The sequence below is a fragment of the Pristiophorus japonicus genome, chromosome 11 (assembly GCF_044704955.1).
Source record: "Pristiophorus japonicus isolate sPriJap1 chromosome 11, sPriJap1.hap1, whole genome shotgun sequence".
NCBI lineage: Eukaryota > Metazoa > Chordata > Chondrichthyes > Pristiophoridae > Pristiophorus > Pristiophorus japonicus.
In genome coordinates, this window is record NC_091987.1 from 219,903,874 (window position 1) to 219,921,975 (window position 18,102).

Consider the following 18,102-nt stretch of genomic DNA (forward strand, 5'->3'; position numbering starts at 1 on the left):
GGGCAGGGAGCAGGGGGCAGGGGGCAAGGGGCAGGGGACAGGAGCCGGGGGCAGGGGGCAGGGGGCAGGGGCAGGGGCAGGGAACAGGAGCCGGGGGCAGGGGGCAAGGGGCAGGGGCGGGGGCAGGGGGCAGGGGCAGGGGGCAAGGGGCAGGGGCAGGAGCCGGGGGCAAGGGGCAGGGGGCAAGGGGCAGGGAACAGGAGCCGGGGGCAGGGGGCAAGGGGCAGGGGCAGGGGCGGGGGCAGGGGGCAGGGGCAGGGGGCAAGGGGCAGGGGCAGGAGCCGGGGGCAAGGGGCAAGGGGCAGGGGCAGGAGCCGGGGGCAGGGGCCGGGGGCGGGGGGCGGAGGCCGGGGGCAGTTTGGGATTCAGTTCCGATGAGTCAAGAAGGGGTCCCTTGCCCCTGTCAGTTTCAGGGTTCTGGTTGTGGAGGTTGCAGAACAGGTTTGGATTGGTGGGTGAGAGTTATTTTTCACGCAGTGTTGTATTGCTGACTCTGCAGCTGAGTGATTGGCGAAGCTCCCAGTTAGGCTGTAGTTGTGGAACACAAAGGGTTAAAGGTACAGACACCCTGGGCCCACTCTGTGAAGCTGCCTCGATATCCCTGTTCAAACATGTTGGGTTTGGATCGCACAAACTCCTCGAGAACATGTCTGTAACATTCCAGACTGGCAAGTCATCTCCAGCTCATTATATGTTAATGTTGTTGAGTCAGACAGGATCTCATTGAATGGCGGAACAGACTCGAGGGGCCGAATGGCCTCCTGCTCCTAGTCCTGCGCTGGGCTTGTGTTTATTCGTGCCTGTAGGTGAGCTACCCCTCGATCGGACCGTGCCTGCGACAGCAGGAACATTGCAGACACAGCGCCTGACCCTGTGGTGGGGAGCGCTGGCCAGGGCTATGGGCGCGAGTGGTGGCGTGGGGTGAGTGGTGTGAGCGGGTACGGCACATGACTGAACTTTGCCGCCTCAGATTGAGTTTCATTCTCACTCCCCTTTCAACAACTTGCTTTTAAAGTACCTTAGAAAAATGTCCCAAGGTGCTTCACAAGAGCAAGTATCAGACACAACTTGTCACCGAGCCACAGAAGGAGATATTAGTGACAGATGATCTAAAGCTGGGCCCAAGAGGGAGGTTTGAAGGAGCGGCTCAAAGGAGAGAAAGGTGGAGAGGTTTAGGGAGGGAGTTCCAGAGCTTGGGGCCCAGGCAGCTGAAGGCACGGCCACCGATGGTGGAGAGATTATAATCAGGGATGCTCAAGAGGGCAGAATTACAGGAGCGCAGACATCTCGGAGGCTGGAGGGCTCGAGGAGGTTACAGAGATACTAAGGACGTGAATTTTAAAATCGAGGCGTTGCATAACTGGGAGCTAATGTAGGTCAGTGAGCGACTCGGTGTGAGCACAGGGTCACTACAAACTGACTGAGGTTGGACCACCTGCCAGTGGGAGCACGCGTAAGGCAAAGGTCCCGCCCCAACCTGACCCCGCCACACAGCACTGCCCCCCGGTCATCAAACTCCCACGGCATGGCCCTGGAGAACATCGACCACTTTCCATATGACGAGGTCCAACACGGCCTCCAGTGCACCAGCACAGCCTTCGGTCGCCTGAGGAAGAGAGCGTTCGAAGACCTATGGTCTACAGCTTATGGTCTACAGGGCTCCTGTATACTCAGTGACGTGGACCATATACAGTCGACACCTCAAAATGCTGGAGAAGTACAACCAGCACTGCCTCCACAAGATCCTGCAAATCCCCTGGGAGGACAGACGCACCAACGTCAATGTTCTCGCTCAGGCCAACATCCCCAGCCTCGAAGCACTGACCACACTCGACCAGCTCCGCTGGGCAGGCCACATTGTCCGCATGCCCTACACGAGATTGCCAAAGCAAGTGCTCTACTCGGAACTCCTTCACGGCAAACGAGCCAAAGGTGGGCAGAGGAAACGTTACAGGGACACCCTCAAAGCCTCCCTGATAAAGTGCAACATCCCCACCGACACCTGGGAGTCCCTGGCCAAAGACCACTCTAAGTGGAGGAAGTGCATCCGGGAAGGTGCTGAGCACCTCGAGTCTCATCGCCGAGAGCATGCAGAAGTCAAGCTCAGGCAGCGGAAGGAGCGTGTAGCAAACCAGTCCCACCCACCCTTCCTTCAACCATTGTCTGTCCCACCTGTGACAGAAACTGAAATTCCCGTATTGGATGTACAGTCACCCGATAACTCATTTTTAGAGTGGAAGCAAGACTTCCTCGATTCCGAGGGACTGCCTATGATGATGATGATGGGGGATCAGGACTCGGTGCGAGCACAGGGTCACTCACAAACAGACCGAGGTTGGACCCCCTGCCTGTGGGAGCATTCGGTGACCTCTGACCTGACCACCCAGGGACGCTGGGGAACGGCTAGAGAGGATGGTTTCCTGTATGTTTCTTCCTTCAACGAAACAGCTGACCCTTCCCCTCCCCTGCTGTCTAAACATGGAAACATCCCAGATACAAAACCATCCCAGGCTGCCACCGCAGGACAGACCCACTACCCACTGAGTAACCTTGCTGGGCCGGTGGGCAAGGACACTGACCTGTGGGTAAGGGCATTGACCAGTGGGTGGGTAAGGGCACTGACCGGTGCGTGGGTAAGGGCACTGACCGGTTGGTGAGGGCACTGACCAGTGGGTGAGGGCACTGACTGGTGGGTGAGGACACTGACCGGTGCATGGGTAAGGGCACTGACCAGTTGGTGAGGGCACTGACCGGTGGGTGAGGGCACTGACTGGTGGGTGAGGACACTGACCGGTGCGTGGGTAAGGGCACTGACCAGTGCGTGGGTAAGGGCACTGACCGGTGCGTGGGTAATGGCACTGACCGGTTGGTGAGGGCACTGATTGGTGGGTGAGGATACTGACCGGTGGGTGGGTGAGGGCACAGCCCAGGGGTGAGGGCACTGACCAGTGGGTAAGGGCACTGACCGGTGGGTGAGGGCACGGCCCGGGGGTGAGGGCACTGACCAGTGGGTAAGGGCACTGACCGGTGGGTGAGGGCACCGCCCGGGGGTGAGGGCATGGCCCGGGGGTGAGGGCACTGACCAGTTGGTGAGGGCACTGCCCGGGGGTGAGGGCACTGCCCAGCGGGTGGGTGAGGGCACTGACCGGTTGGTGAGGGCACTGACCGGTGGGTGAGGGCACGGCCCGGGGTTGAGGGCACTGACCGGTGGGTGGGTGAGGGCACGGCCCGGGGGTGAGGGCACTGACCGGTGGGTGGGTGAGGGCACTGACCGGTGGGTGAGGGCACTGACCGGTTGGTGAGGGCACTGACCAGTGGGTGAGGGCACTGCCCGGTGGGTGGGTGAGGGCACTGAACCATTGGGATCAGAAAGCCCCAGGTTGAGACCCTAGTCTGGAGCGGGCTGATCGCTGCTGGCTGGGGAAAGGAGAAAGTGTGTCCGGATTCCTGCTCCTGGTCGCTCACTCCGGCTGGACTCCGGCTGGGAAGGGCTTTATTGGATTCCGGATAAAGACAGGGTTGTGTTCGGATGTGATCATCTCCACAGTGGAATAGTGTGCAGCAATCACTGTTCAGTGTGGTGCATTAACCCAGTGAGTGAGTAAACGGCTCCGTCGTCGGGCCTGTGACCTTGGGCGTTGTTTGGTCAGTAACTACCCACGTGTGAAGTCCATTTTCCAGGATTGTTAAACCATGAAATCAGTGCGTGTGGGTAAAACTCTGTCGGCGTAGCAACGCATCCGACTTGTCAGCAATTCCTATTGGATAAGACGGGACTCGGCTCAGACATGATGAAGAATTTGCGGGTAATTTATAAAATGGCATCATCTGTGAATCTGTACCAGAGAAACAGGCAGGTGGACACAGATAGTGGGTGGTCAACTCTCCCGACAGAACACGCTCGAGGGGCTGAATGGCTGCCTTTCCTGTGAAGAGTGGTCATTGGCTGAGGTCTGGAGGTCTGCGTGGCCATTGGCTGAGGTCTGGAGGTCTGCGTGGCCATTGGCTGAGGTCTGGAGGTCTGCGTGGCCATTGGCTGAGGTTTGGAGGTCTGCGTGGCCATTGGCTGAGGTTTGGAGGTCTGCGTGGCCATTGAATGAGGTTTGGACGGCTGCGTGGCCATTGGCTGAGGTTTGGAGGGCTGCGTGGCCATTGGCTGATTGAATATAAGAACATAAGAATTAGGAACAGGAGTAGGCCATCTAGCCCCTCGAGCCTGCTCCGCCATTCAAAAAGATCATGGCTGATCTGGCCATGGACTCAGCTCCACTTACCCGCCCGCTCCCCGTAACCCTTAATTCCCTTATTGGTTAAAAATCTATCTATCTGTGATTTGAATACATTCAATGAGCTAGCCTCAACTGCTTCCTTGGGCAGAGAATTCCACAGATTCACAACCCTCTGGGAGAAGAAATTCCTTCTCAACTCGGTTTTAAATTGGCTCCCCCGTATTGCTTGAAACTATCATTAAGGAAGAAATAGCGGGACATCTAGATAGGAATAGTGGAATCAAGCAGACGCAACATGGATTCATGATGGGGAAATCATGTTTAAATAATTTTCTGGAATTCTTTGAGGATATAACGAGCATGGTGGAGAGAGGTGTACCGATGGATGTGGTGTATTTAGATTTCCAAAAGGCATTCGATAAGGTGCCACACAAAAGGTTACTGCAGAAGATAGAGGTACGCGGAGTCAGAGGAAATGTATTAGCATGGATAGAAAATTGGCTGGCGAACAGAAAGCAGAGAGTCGGGATAAATGGGTCTTTTCGGATTGGAAATCGGTGGTTAGTGGTGTGCCACAGGGATCGGTGCTGGGACCACAGCTGTTTACAATATACATTGATGACCTGGAAGAGGGGACAGAGTGTAGTGTAACAAAATTCATACATATTGTCCCTTCCTATCACCTTGTGGTTTACACTTACCCCAGTGCTACTCTGCTCTGTTGCCTCCTGCCTTTTGCATTCTTTCTTGGGGTCCTGTTCATCTGCGCTCTCACCCACTCTAACTAGCTCAGAGCCCTCTCCTGGGTTCCAAATACTCCTCGCATTGAGGCACCGAGCTTTCAGGCTTGCCTTTTTATTACACTTTGATCCTTTAGAATTTTGCTGTACAGTGGCCCTTTTTGTTTTTTGCCTTGGGTTTCTCTGCCCTCCACTTTTACTCATCTCCTTTCTGTCTTTTGCTTCTGTCTCCATTTTGTTTCCCTCTGTCTCCCTGCATTGGTTCCCATCCTCCTGCCATATTAGTTTAACTCCTCCCCAACAGCACTAGCAAACACTCCCCCTAGGACATTGGTTCCGGTCCTGCCTAGGTGCAGACCGTCCGGTTTGTACTGGTCCCACCTCCCCCAGAACCGGTTCCAATGCCCCAGGAATTTGAATCCCTCCATGCTGCACCACTGCTCAAGCCACGTATTCATCTGTGCTATCCTGCGATTCCTACTCTGACTAGCACGTGGCACTGGTAGAAATCCTGAGATTACTACTTTTGAGGTCCTACTTTTTAATTTAGCTCCTAGCTCCTTAAATTCGTCTCGTAGGACCTCATCCCTTTTTTTACCTATGTCGTTGGTACCAATGTGCACCACGACAGCTGGCTGTTCTCCCTCCCTTTTCAGAATGTTCTGCACCCGCTCCGAGACATCCTTGGCCCTTGCACCAGGGAGGCAACATACCATCCTGGAGTCTCGGTTGCGGCCGCAGAAACGCCTATCTATTCCCCTTACAATGAATCCCCTATCACTATCGCTCTCCCACTCTTTTTCCTGCCCTTGTGCAACAGAGCCACCCATGGTGCCATGAACTTGGCTGCTGCTGCCCTCCCCTGATGAGTCATCCCCCTCAACAGTACCCAAAGCAGTGTATCTGTTTTGCAGGGGGATGACCGCAGGGGACCCCTGCACTACCTTCCTTGCACTGCTCTTCCTGCTGGTCTTCCATTCCCTAGCTGGCTGTGGACCCTTCACCTGCGGTAAGACCAACTCGCTACACGTGCTATTATTCGGTTTGAGCGCGGTACATTGTCCTATCACAAGGAACTGGTGCGTTGGTACAGAGCAGGAGGAGGGAACAAAGCTGAGTTGAGGCTAAGGGACTAAGCGAAACAAAACGTGTTGGACTATTGACCATTACATGAATCTAGAGCAAACAAACAGACCACTCGGCCCCACCGCTCCGTGCCGGAGTTTATGCCCCACCGCTCCGTGCCAGGGTTTATGCCCCACCGCTCCGTGCCGGGGTTTATGCCCCACCGCTCTGTGCTGGGGTTTATGCCCCACCGCTCCGTGCCAGGGTTTATGCCCCACCGCTCCGTGCCAGGGTTTATGCCCCACCGCTCCGTGCCGGGGTTTATGCCCCACCGCTCCGTGCCTGGGTTTATGCCCCACCGCTCCGTGCCAGGGTTTATGCCCCACCGCTCCGTGCCGGGGTTTATGCCCCACTGCTCCGTGCCGGGGTTTATGCCCCACTGCTCCGTGCCGGGGTTTATGCCCCACCGCTCCGTGCCGGGGTTTATGCCCCACCGCTCTGTGTCGGGGTTTATGCCCCACCGCTCCGTGCTGGGGTTTATGCCCCACCGCTCCGTGCCGGGGTTTATGCCCCACCGCTCCGTGCCGGGGTTTATGCCCCACACCAGCCCCCTCCCACCCCTCTCCATCACCCTATCACCATATCCTTCCAGTCCTTTCTTCCTCGTGTGTTTATCTAGCTCCCACTAAATGCATCTTTGCTATTGGCCTGAATAGGGAGGAGAGGGTGGAGCGATGTGGGGGGGTATGGGAGGACAGGGGGTGGGGAAAGAGGGTGTCTGGTTGTGGTGGCCTGGCCATTGTGTGTGTGGGGCAGGCTCGATGGGCGATGGACCAGCTCTGTTCTGCTTCCATTCATCATGTTGGCATGTACCTTACCCCTCCCACCCCTTGGCTTTAATTGCCCATTCCCCTGGTACCTGCCTAAACAGGCAGATTTAAAATCCATCCTATTCTGATCCCTATGTCGGATTATTTTTCTGCACAAGTTGAATGTTACCCGTCTGTTTCTGACAGCGTTGTTGATCGGGGAACAGAACGCAATGCGTAGGGTGGGAATTCCCATTGCAAAAATGGGCACCTCATCCAGTGAGTGCGAGCGATCCCAGAATTTCCAGCATCGCCTAGCTGGGAGCGCTGCCTATATGGGCTTGTGAAGAAAAGGGTAATTAAAGAACGTTTGCAGAACTTAAACGGGAGACTGATAAAAAGAAAGATTTGCATTTATATAGCGTCTTTCACAATCTTAGGACGTCCCAAAGCGCTTTACTTTTGGAGTATAGTCACTGTTGTAATGCAGGAAATGTGGCAGCCAGTTTGCGCACAGCAAGCTCCCACACACTGCAATGTGATAATGACACAAACTATATATTATTAATGTGATAATGACCAAATAATCTGCTTTAGTGATGTAGATTGGGGGATAAATATTGGCACCAGGACCCTAGGGAGAACTCCCTTGTTCTTCCTGAAAATAGTGGCCAGGTGATCTTTTACATCTTCCTGAAACAGATATATAAATAATAGAAATCGAACACTGGGGTTGATCAGGAGCTGTAGAATTCCAGAGTACAAATCCAGAGTATGGGAATTCTAGATACGAGAATATTAGATATGGGAATATTAGATACGGGAATACTAGATACAGGAATATTAGATATGGGAATATTAGATATGGGAATATTAGATATGGGAAGCTGGTACAGTTAGTCACATCACTCGGAATATTGTGTTTGGGCTTCCCACGTTCGCAAGTTTTATTCTTTGGTCTGAAACATGAAGAACTCATCACAGCATGTGTTAGCAGTGTAGAGGCTATTCAACAGAACGCGAATTCAAATCCCACCAGGGCAGTTTGAGAATTTGAAATCCGTTTAATAAATCTGAAAATAAAAAGCTGGGCTCAGTAAAAGTAACCGGATTGTTGTAAGACCCTGTCTGGTTCACTGTTGTTCTTCAGGGAAGGAAATCTGCCGCCCTTACCCGGTCTGGGCCTATAGGTGACTCCAGTACACACCATCACGGTTGACTGAAGTTGCCGAGCAAACCCCGAGTTCATCAAATGGTCAATTGTCAGGCCAATTTGGCCAGAACTGGTGCAGTGTGGCAGAGCCAAGGCGCCGAGTGCCCGGGATTACTGCTCCACCGAGACCGTGTCTGCAATAGTTGGCATCACAGCGTCTTGGGCCCAGGAACTGTCTCAGTTTACAGCATTCGTTTGCTTATTGTTTCATTGCACTTGGAGCCCAGGTTGTTTACCAAGGGTTTGATGGAGTAAATAACTGGCGGCAGGATCGGTAACCAGAGGACACTGATTTAACCTCTGGCCGGGGGGGGAGAATGTGTTTACGCAGCGAGCTGCTGTGATCTGGAAAAGACTGCCTGAAAGGCCGGTGGGAGCAGATTCAATAGTGACTTTCAAACCGGGTAATTGGGTAAATACTACAAGGGGAGAACTTTACAGGGCTGTGGGGAAAGAGCAGGGGGAGTGGGATTGCTTTTTCACAGAGCCGGCACAGGCTTGATGGGCTGAATGGGATCCTCCTGTGCTGTCTGATTCTGTGAAACGCTGGATCAGGCAAGGGCTGAGCTCAGTGTCTGTCTGAAGGACACTTGCTGCATCACCGAGAGGGGGGATACAGGGTACGGGTGGAATTGCATCTAGTATAATATTAGGCAGTCCCTCGTATCGAGGATGACCCCCTTCCACACCAAAAAGGGATGAGTTCACAGGTGTTTCAATGAGGGACCCGACATTCCAGGTCCTGAGTACATGTTGAAGGGTGGAAGATGCCTGTGCGTGGATTTTTTTAACGTGGGGTGACCGTTGCACACCAGCCACCACACGGGCTTGACAGAGCGAGGTCTTGGTCCAGTGGCAAGGGTTAACCAGGACGACTGTAGACCAGCTCTGCTGCACGGACCCAGTGTGCACACATGCTCCTACTATCCATAGATCGCAGTGTGGGCTGGCCCGTGCTGCCCCTAGGCCCCGATCTCTCACCGCTCCTCCACCCCGATCAAAAATGGAGCAGTCAGAAACAGGACATCAATTAGTCTCCTCTTATCTTGGCGACATCAAATATCAACACACTGTTATTTGAAGTATCAAAATATTAACCCTTCAACTAGGCTGGAGTTTATTAACATCAGCAGAAACAAATGTCAACTAACAGAATGAACACGATTCGGTAGGATGTGAATAACAGCAGCAATATCAGCAGAATCCAACCCCTGCAGTCACATGTGTCTCAGCAGTTTCGGTGACTGAGTGAATCCCTTCCCACACACTGAGAGCAGGTGAACGGCCTCTCCCCAGTGTGAACTCGCTGGTGTGCGGGCAGGTTGGATGAGCTTCTGAATTTGCAGCTCAGACGGGGAATTGAATCCCTTCCCACAGTCCCCACATTCCCACGGTCTCTCCGTGGTGCGGGTGTCCTTGTGTCTCTCCAGGTTAGACGATCAGTTGAAGCCTCATCCACACGTGATTGGGCACACACTCTGTGGCGCTGATCTGGTTTATTTTGGGCTGATACGATTTTAGTTTGCGATTAAAGTGATTGGAGTTAATTACAGGTCAGCGTGGATCCCGAGTGCGGGAGCTGGTTATTGATATTCTGGACCCACTGCTTGTCTCTATCTCTCGTGGACTTTAGCCCGACAAACCCCGCGAATCGGCTTGACCTGAATCCTGATACTAAAAGTTCCATGTCCAGTCCATCAGACTTTGTATTTAGTTCGACATTACCAAAAAAACAAAAGGTGTCTTGTTTCACTGAGCCACTCCTGCGTGAAGAGACAATTTCTTTATTAAAAGGGAACTGCCTTTGTGGTTAAGTCTTTTATCCTTGTTCTTGGGCTGTGGCACGCTGGCATGCTAACAATATTTATTACCCATCCTGGGGGCTTCAGTCAGAGGGGCAGTACTGAGGGAGCGCCGCACTGTGGGAGGGGCAGTACTGAGGGAGTGCCGCACTGTCGGAGGGGCAGTACTGAGGGAGTGCCGCACTGTCGGAGGGGCAGTACTGAGGGAGTGCCGCACTGTCGGAGGGGCAGTACTGAGGGAGTGCCGCACTGTCGGAGGGGCAGTACTGAGGGAGTGCCGCACTGTCGGAGGGGCGGTACTGAGGGAGTGCTGCACTGTCGGAGGGGCAGTACTGAGGGAGTGCCGCACTGTCGGAGGGGCGGTACTGAGGGAGTGCCGCACTGTCGGAGGGGCGGTACTGAGGGAGTGCTGCACTGTCGGAGGGGCAGTACTGAGGGAGTGCCGCACTGTCGGAGGGGCGGTACTGAGGGAGTGCTGCACTGTCGGAGGGGCAGTACTGAGGGAGTGCCGCACTGTCGGAGGGGCGGTACTGAGGGAGTGCCACACTGTCCGAGGTGTCATCTTTCAGATGAGATGTTAAACCGAGGCCCAGTCTGCTCTCTCAGAAACACATAAAGATCCCATGATACTATTTCAAAGAAGAGCAGGCGAGTTCTCACCGGTGTCCTGGCCAATATTTATCCCTCAATCAACAGCACCTAAAAAAAAAGATAATTTGGTCATTATCTCATTGATGTTTTGGGAGCTTGCTCTATGCAATTGGCCGTCGTGTTTCCTCCATTACAACAGTGACTGCACCCCACATGTACTAAATTGGCTGTAAAGTGCTTTGGGATGTCTGGTGTTGTGAAGGCGCTCGATAAATGCAAGTCTATTTCTTTTTTTGTCCTTCTGATTATCAATAAATTGACAAATGCATCGACAACAGGCTTTGTGGATAGGCCTGGTGCTGGGACAGTGTGTCTGTGTGTGTGTGTGTGTGGGGGGGGCAGTGTGTGTGTGGGGGGGGGGAGTGTGTGTGTGTGTGTGTGTGTGGGGGGGCAGTGTGTGTGTGTGTGTGTGTGGGGGGGGGGAGTGTGTGTGTGTGTGTGTGTGTGGGGGGGCAGTGTGTGTGTGTGTGTGTGTGGGGGGGGGAAGTGTGTGTGTGTGTGTGTGTGGGGGGGGGGAGTGTGTGTGTGTGTGTGTGTGTGTGTGTGGGGGGGGGAGTGTGTATGTGTGTGTGTGTGGGGGGGGGAGTGTGTGTGTGTGTGTGTGTGTGTGTGTGGGGGGGGCAGTGTGTGTGTGTGTGTGTGGGGGGGGGGCAGTGTGTGTGTGTGTGTGTGTGTGTGGGGGGGGGCAGTGTGTGTGTGTGTGTGTGGGGGGGGGGGAGTGTGTGTGTGTGTGTGTGTGTGTGTGGGGGGGGGCAGTGTGTGTGTGTGTGTGTGGGGGGGGAGTGTGTGTGTGTGTGTGTGTGTGTGTGTGTGTGGGGGGGGGGGCAGTGTGTGTGTGTGTGTGTGTGTGGGGGGGGGCAGTGTGTGTGTGTGTGTGTGGGGGGGGGGGAGTGTGTGTGTGTGTGTGTGTGTGGGGGGGGAGTGTGTGTGTGTGTGTGTGGAGGGGGGAGTGTGTGTGTGTGTGTGTGTGTGTGTGTGGGGGGGGGCAGTGTGTGTGTGTGTGTGTGTGGGGGGGGCAGTGTGTGTGTGTGTGTGGGGGGGGGGCAGTGTGTGTGTGTGTGTGTGTGGGGGGGGCAGTGTGTGTGTGTGTGGGGGGGGGAGTGTGTGTGTGTGTGTGTGGGGGGGGCAGTGTGTGTGTGTGTGTGGGGGGGGGGCAGTGTGTGTGTGGGGGGAGGGGGCAGTGTGTGTGTGTGGGGGGGGAGTGTGTGTGTGTGGGGGGGCAGTGTGTGTGTGGGGGGAGGGGGCAGTGTGTGTGTGTGTGGGGGGGGGGGGAGTGTGTGTGTGTGTGTGTGGGGGGGGCAGTGTGTGTGTGTGTGGGGGGGCAGTGTGTGTGTGGGGGGGGGAGTGTGTGTGTGTGTGTGGGGGGGCAGTGTGTGTGTGTGTGGGGGGGGCAGTGTGTGTGTGTGGGGGGGGAGTGTGTGTGTGTGTGTGGGGGGGCAGTGTGTATGTGGGGGGGCAGTGTGTGTGGGGGGGCAGTGTGTGTGTGGGGGGGGAGTGTGTGTGTGGGGGGGTGGGGGGCAGTGTGTGTGTGGAGGGGGCAGTGTGTGTGTGGGGGGGGCAGTGTGTGTGTGTGGGGGGGGCAGTGTGTGTGTGTGGGGGGGCAATGTGTGTGTGTGGGGGGGCAGTGTGTGTGTGTGGGAGGGCAGTGTGTGTGTGGGGGGGGAGGTGTGTGTGTGGGGGGGCAGTGTGTGTGTATGGGATCAGTGTGTGTGTGTGGGGGGGCAGTGTGTGTGTGGGGGGGGCAGTGTGTGTGTGGGGAGGTCAGTGTGTGTGTATGGGGGTGCTGCAGTGTGTGTGTGGGGGGGCAGTGTGTGTGTGTATGGGGGGGCAGTGTGTGTGTGGGGGGGGCAGTGTATGTGTGGGGGGGTCAGTGTGTGTGTATGGGGGGGGCAGTGTGTGTGTGTGGGGGGGGGGCAGTGTGTGTGTGTGGGGGGGGAGTGTGTGTGTGTGTGGGGGGGGCAGTGTGTGTGTGGGGGGGTCAGTGTGTGTGTGGTGGGGGGGGAGTGTGTGTGTGTGTGTGGAGGGTGGCAGTGTGTGTGGGGTGGGCAGTGTGTGTGTGGGGGGGGGGAGTGTGTGTGTGTGTGTGTGGTGGGGGGCAGTGTGTGTGGGGGGGGCAGTGTGTGTGTGTGAGGGGTCAGTGTGTGTGTGTGTGTGGTGGGGGGCAGTGTGTGTGTGTGGGGGGGCAGTGTGTGTGTGTGTGTGGTAGGGGGCAGTGTGTGTGTGTGGGGGGGGCAGTGTGTGTGTGTGGGGGGGGGAGTGTGTGTGTGTGTGTGTGGGGGGTGGGGCAGTGTGTGTGGGGGTTGGGCAGCATTGTATTGGATGACCTGAAGTTTACGGAGGGTAAATATGGGAGGCCGGTCAGGAGAGTATTGGAATAGTCAAGTCTAGAGATAACAAAGACATGGATGAGGGCTTCAGTAGTGGATGAGCTAAGGCAGGGGCTTAGATGGGCGATTTTACAGAGGTGGAAATAGTCAGTCTTGGTGAAGGAGCAATAAGTGGTCGAAAGATCATTTCAGGGTCAAATATGACACCAAGGTTGCGAACAGTGGTTCAGCCTCAGGCAGAAGTTGGGGAGAGGGATGGAGTCAGTGGCCATGGAACGGAGTTTGTGGCGGGGACTGAAAACAATGGCTTCGGTCTTCCCAATATTTAGTTTGTGGAATTTTAGCTCATCCAGAACTGGATGTGGGACAAGCGGTCTGACAATTTAGAGACCGAGGAGGGGTTGAGAGAAGTGGGGGTGAGGTAGAGCTGGGTGTCGTCAGTGTACATGTGGAAACTGACGCTGTGTTTTCGGATGATGTCGTCAAGGGGCAACATGTAGATGAGAAATAGGAGGGGCCAAGGATAGATCAGAGGTAACGCTGCGGGGGGTGAAGAGAAGCGTTGCAGGTGATTCTCTGACTACGATTAGATGGATAAGAATGGAACCAGGCGAGTGCAGTCCCACCCAGCTGGATGACGGTGGAGAGGTGTTGGAGAAGGATGGAGTGGTCAGCCGTGTCAAAGGCTGCAGACAGGTCGAGGAGGACGAGGAGGGAAAGTTTGCCCTTGTCACAGTCACAAAGGATGTCATTTGTGACTTTGATGAGAGTCGCTTTGGTCCTGTGGCGGAGGGGAAACCGGATTGAAGGGATTCAAACACGGAGTTCAGGAAAGCTGGGCACGGATTTGGGAGGTAACAACATGCTCAAGGACTTTGGAGAGGAAAGGGAGGTTGGAGATGGGGCAGTCGTTCACAAGGAGGCGCCAAGGATTGTATTTTTGAGGAGAGGGGTGATGACGGCAGATTTGAAGGAGTGGGGGTCAGTACCTGATGAGAGAGAACCGTTAACAATATCAGTCAACATGGGAGCCAGATGAGGAAGTTGGATGGTCAGGGTAAAGGGAGCAGGAAGTGGGTTACATGGACAAGATGAGCTTGGAGAGGTCATGAGGAGATACTGAAGAGAAACTGGAGAAAGATGTGAGGTCAGGGCTCAGGCAGGGGGACCATTAGAGGGAGCTTGGCCCAATAGGCTCGGGTAAGGAAGTGACATGGCAGAAGCAGCTGGACCGATGGTCTCAATCTTAGTGATAAAGCAGTCCATGAACTCCTCACACTTGTCTTTGTAGGTGGGGAGGGGGAGACAGAGGAGAGGGGTTTAAGAAGACACTAGCAGTAGAGAAAAGAAGCCAGAATTTATCTTTACATTCCAAGATGATTCTGGAATAGTGAGCAGTTTTGGCAGACGAGAGCAGGACCCGATAATGCTTTATGTTTTACAACCAGATCCGGTGGTGAATGGCTAAAGCAGTTGTCTGACATATCCATTCAAGTCTGTACAGTCACTGTTTATCCAGGGTAAGGGTCACTCACTGTGTAACTGTACAGAGTCACTGTTTATCCAGGGTAAGGGTCACTCACTGTGTAACTGCACAGAGTCACTGTTTATTCAGGGTAAGGGTCACTCACTGTGTAACTGCACAGAGTCACTGTTTATTCAGGGTAAGGGTCACTCACTGTAACTGTACAGAGTCACTGTTTATTCAGGGTACGGGTCACTCACTGTAACTGTACAGAGTCACTGTTTATTCAGGGTAAGGGTCGCTTACTGTAACTGTACAGAGTCGGTGGGTGGGGAGGTTTGACCCATCCACCTCCACGGAGGTGTGTGGGGGACCTGACCCATCCACCTCCATGGCACAAACCTGGTATTGCAGTACTTCCAGGAACGGTGCAGTGGCTCTAGGCCTTTTGGCTAAGAGCATTGGCGCAGAGTGATCCTTGGCATGTGCAAGGTGACCTCTGGCGTTTGTGATTTGACAAAGAATTGGAACGATTGGCTACGAATTAAAAAAAAACTGTACAGAGTCACTATGAGTGACCCTTACCCTGCTGAATGACCATTCCTACCATCAATGCATGATGAGTCTTGATGCATTTCCTGTACAGGGATCGGTGATGTTGATGGCGTTGATATTTACACGGGAGGCAGTGTCGAGGCTCGAAACGGGACAGAGCAGCGCCTGAGGTGCACATTTCAGTCCAGCTCCCCCGTCGGGAAACAAACCACCGTTTCCTGGAACTTCCGACCCTTCGGCGATAGGAATGAAGTGTCTGTAAGTATCCTGCAGGGAGTTCCTGTATCTGCTCTGTCGGAGTGGGGAGTTCCTGTGTCTGCCCTGTTGGTTACACATCTCTGTAAGCTGAGCCCTCAAGCTGGGAATGTAGACAGTGCTGAAACAACGCATGCTCAAAGCTGCTTAAAACAGGGGTCCCAACGAATGGCTCTCAAACCACTAGCAGCTCCATCCCACCTGCCCCTCTGTCGCCCACTCACTGCCTTGTTCTGGGCTTTTATCAATGCTGCTGCCTCATTGATAAATACATTTTCAGTTGGAACTTCACATTGGAACAGGAATTTAAAATTCCGGAGGGTAAAATTCAACATCCACACCTGCGAAGAGCTATTGTATCACACAAGAACATAAGAAATAGGAGCAGGAGTCAGCCATTTGGTCCCTTGAGTTTGTTCCGCCATTCAATAAGATCATGGCTGATCTGATCTTTGTTACGTCTTGAATGAAGAGTCAGACCAGATACTGCAAGCTCAAAGTAAGGTGTGACCATAGTCCTTTATTACAGGTCTCCAGAGTGCCTCTCCAGCCTGTGAGGCCTCCTTATGTACAGGTGCTCCCAAGGGATTGTGGGATCACTTGGGACTCCAGGGGATGCGCCCTCTGTGGTTAAACATGGTATTTACAGGTTTATATATATAACAACACTCCCCCCGCCCCCCTCCACCCCCCCAAAGTCAATAGTGTAACTATTTACAATGAGAGTCGATCTGGGACCTTCCTTTCCCTGGTTGATCGTCTCGGTGCAAATGCTGGTTTTGGTGAGTCGTTTGTTGGGCCCTCGCTGGGCTGCTGCGCAGCTGGCCTTGCTGGGCTGCTGGGTGCGGTGAGTCCTGCTGGGCTGCTGGGTGTGATGGGTTCTGCTTCGTGGTCACCCACTGGGTCGGGTGCCACTTATGTGTGTGTTGGGAGGTCAAAAAAGGTAGAGTCTATTGTGGGTAGTTCTGGGTAGTCCGTGAATCTGAGTTTGGTTTGATCCAAGTGTTTCCTGTAGGTGAGTCCACTTGAGAGTTTGACCACAAACACCCGACTCCCCTCTTTGGCCAAAACAGTGCCGGGAAGCCACTTGGGACCTTGTACATAGTTCGACACAAATACAGGATCATTAATCTCGATTTCACGTGACACATTTGCGCGATCATGATATGTATTCTATTGAAGCCGCCTAGGGTGGACTAACGAGAGCCTAGTCTTAAGTGCCCTTTTCATGAGCAGTTCAGCAGGAGGGACCCCAGTGACCGATTGGGGTCTTGTGCGGTAGCTAAGCAGGACTCGGGATAGGCGAGTCTGCAGTGAGCCTTCAGTTACCCTCTTCAAGCCTTGCTTGATGGTTTGCACTGCTCTCTCTGCCTGACCGTTGGACGCTGGTTTAAACGGGGCAGATGTGACATGTTTGATCCCATTGCGGGTCATGAACTCTTTGAACTCGGCACTGGTGAAGCACGGCCCATTGTCACTCACAAGGACGTCAGGCAGGCCATACTGGGCAAACATGGCCCGCAGGCTTTCAATGGTGGCAGCGGACGTGCTTGCCGACATTATCTCACATTCAATCCATTTGGAGTATGCATCTACAACCACGAGGAACATTTTTCCCAAGAATGGGCCTGCACAGTCGACATGGACCCTGGACCACGGTTTGGAGGGCCAGGATCATAAACTTAGTGGCGCCTCCCTGGGTGCATTGTCTAACTGTGAGCATGTATTACATTTGTGTACGCAGGACTCTAAGTCTGCATCGATACCGGGCCACCACACATGGGAGCTGGCTATCGCTTTCATCATTACGATGCCTGGGTGGGAGCTGTGGAGGTCACTAATGAAGGTGTTCCTGCCCTTTTTTGGCACCACTAATCGATTGCCCCACAGAAGGCAGTTTGCCTGTATAGACATTTAATTCTGTGCCGCTGGTACGGCTTTATTTCTTCCTGCATCTCTAACGGGACACTAGACCAGCTCCCGTGGAGCATACAGTTTTTTTTTTACTAAGGACAGTAAGGGGTCCTGGCTCGTCCAGGTTCTAATCTGTCGGGCGGTAACGGGTGATTGCTCACTCTTGAATGCTTCCATTACCATAACTAAATCTGCGGGCTGTGCCATCTCCACCCCTGTGGTGGTCAATGGCAGCCTACTGAGAGCATCGGCACATTTTTCTGTGCCTGGCCTGTGGCGGATGGCATAGTTGTATGCGGACAACGTGAGCGCCCATCTCTGGATACGGGCCGATGCATTCGTATTTATCCCCTTACTTTCAGAAAAGAGGGATATAAGTAGCTTATGGTCGGTTTCCAATTCAAATTTGAGCCCAAACAGATATTGATGCATTTTCTTTACCCCAAAAACACACGCTAACATTTCTTTTTCAATCATACTGTAGGCCCTTTCAGCCTTAGACAGACTTCTGGATGCATAAGCAACCGATTACAATTTTCCAAATTCATTAGCTTGTTGCAATACACACCCGACACCGTATGATGACGTATCACATGCTAGTACCAAACGCTTACATGGATCGTACAACACAAGCAATTTGTTTGAACATAAGTTTCTTAGCTTTCTCAAATGCATTTTCTTGGCTTTTACCCCATACCCATTCATCTCCTTTACACAGTAAAGAGTGCAGGGGTTTTAACAGAATGCTGAGACCCGGTAAGAAGTTACCAAAGTAGTTCAGGAGTCCTAGAAACGACCGCAGCTCCGTCACGTTATGTGGTCTCAGTACATTCTCGATTGCCTCCGTCTTCGAATCGGTGGGCCTGATGTCGTCCGCCGCAATTCTTCTCCCCAGGATCTCCACTTCAGGCGCCAGGAAAATGCACTTTGAGCATTTTAACCTGAGCCCCACACAATTAAGCCGACTAAGAACCTCCTCCATGTTCTGCAGGCGCTCGACGGTGTCCCGACCTGTAACCAAGATGTCGTCCTGGAAGACCATGGTGTGCGGAATCGACTTCAGCAAGCTTTCCATGT

General features: G+C 53.8%; 1 protein-coding gene across 3 annotated transcripts in view; it reads left to right on the top strand.

Moving 5' to 3' along the window:
• LOC139276503 (myelin protein zero-like protein 2) overlaps positions 1 to 18,102 on the top strand; it is a 37,667-nt gene that overhangs the window by 257 nt on the left and 19,308 nt on the right. For all 3 annotated transcript variants that reach the window (XM_070894620.1, XM_070894617.1, XM_070894619.1), the window contains exon 2: positions 14,948 to 15,114. In XM_070894620.1, coding sequence (XP_070750721.1) covers positions 14,948 to 15,114 — 167 coding nt within the window. The remainder of the gene's footprint in view (positions 1 to 14,947; positions 15,115 to 18,102) is intronic.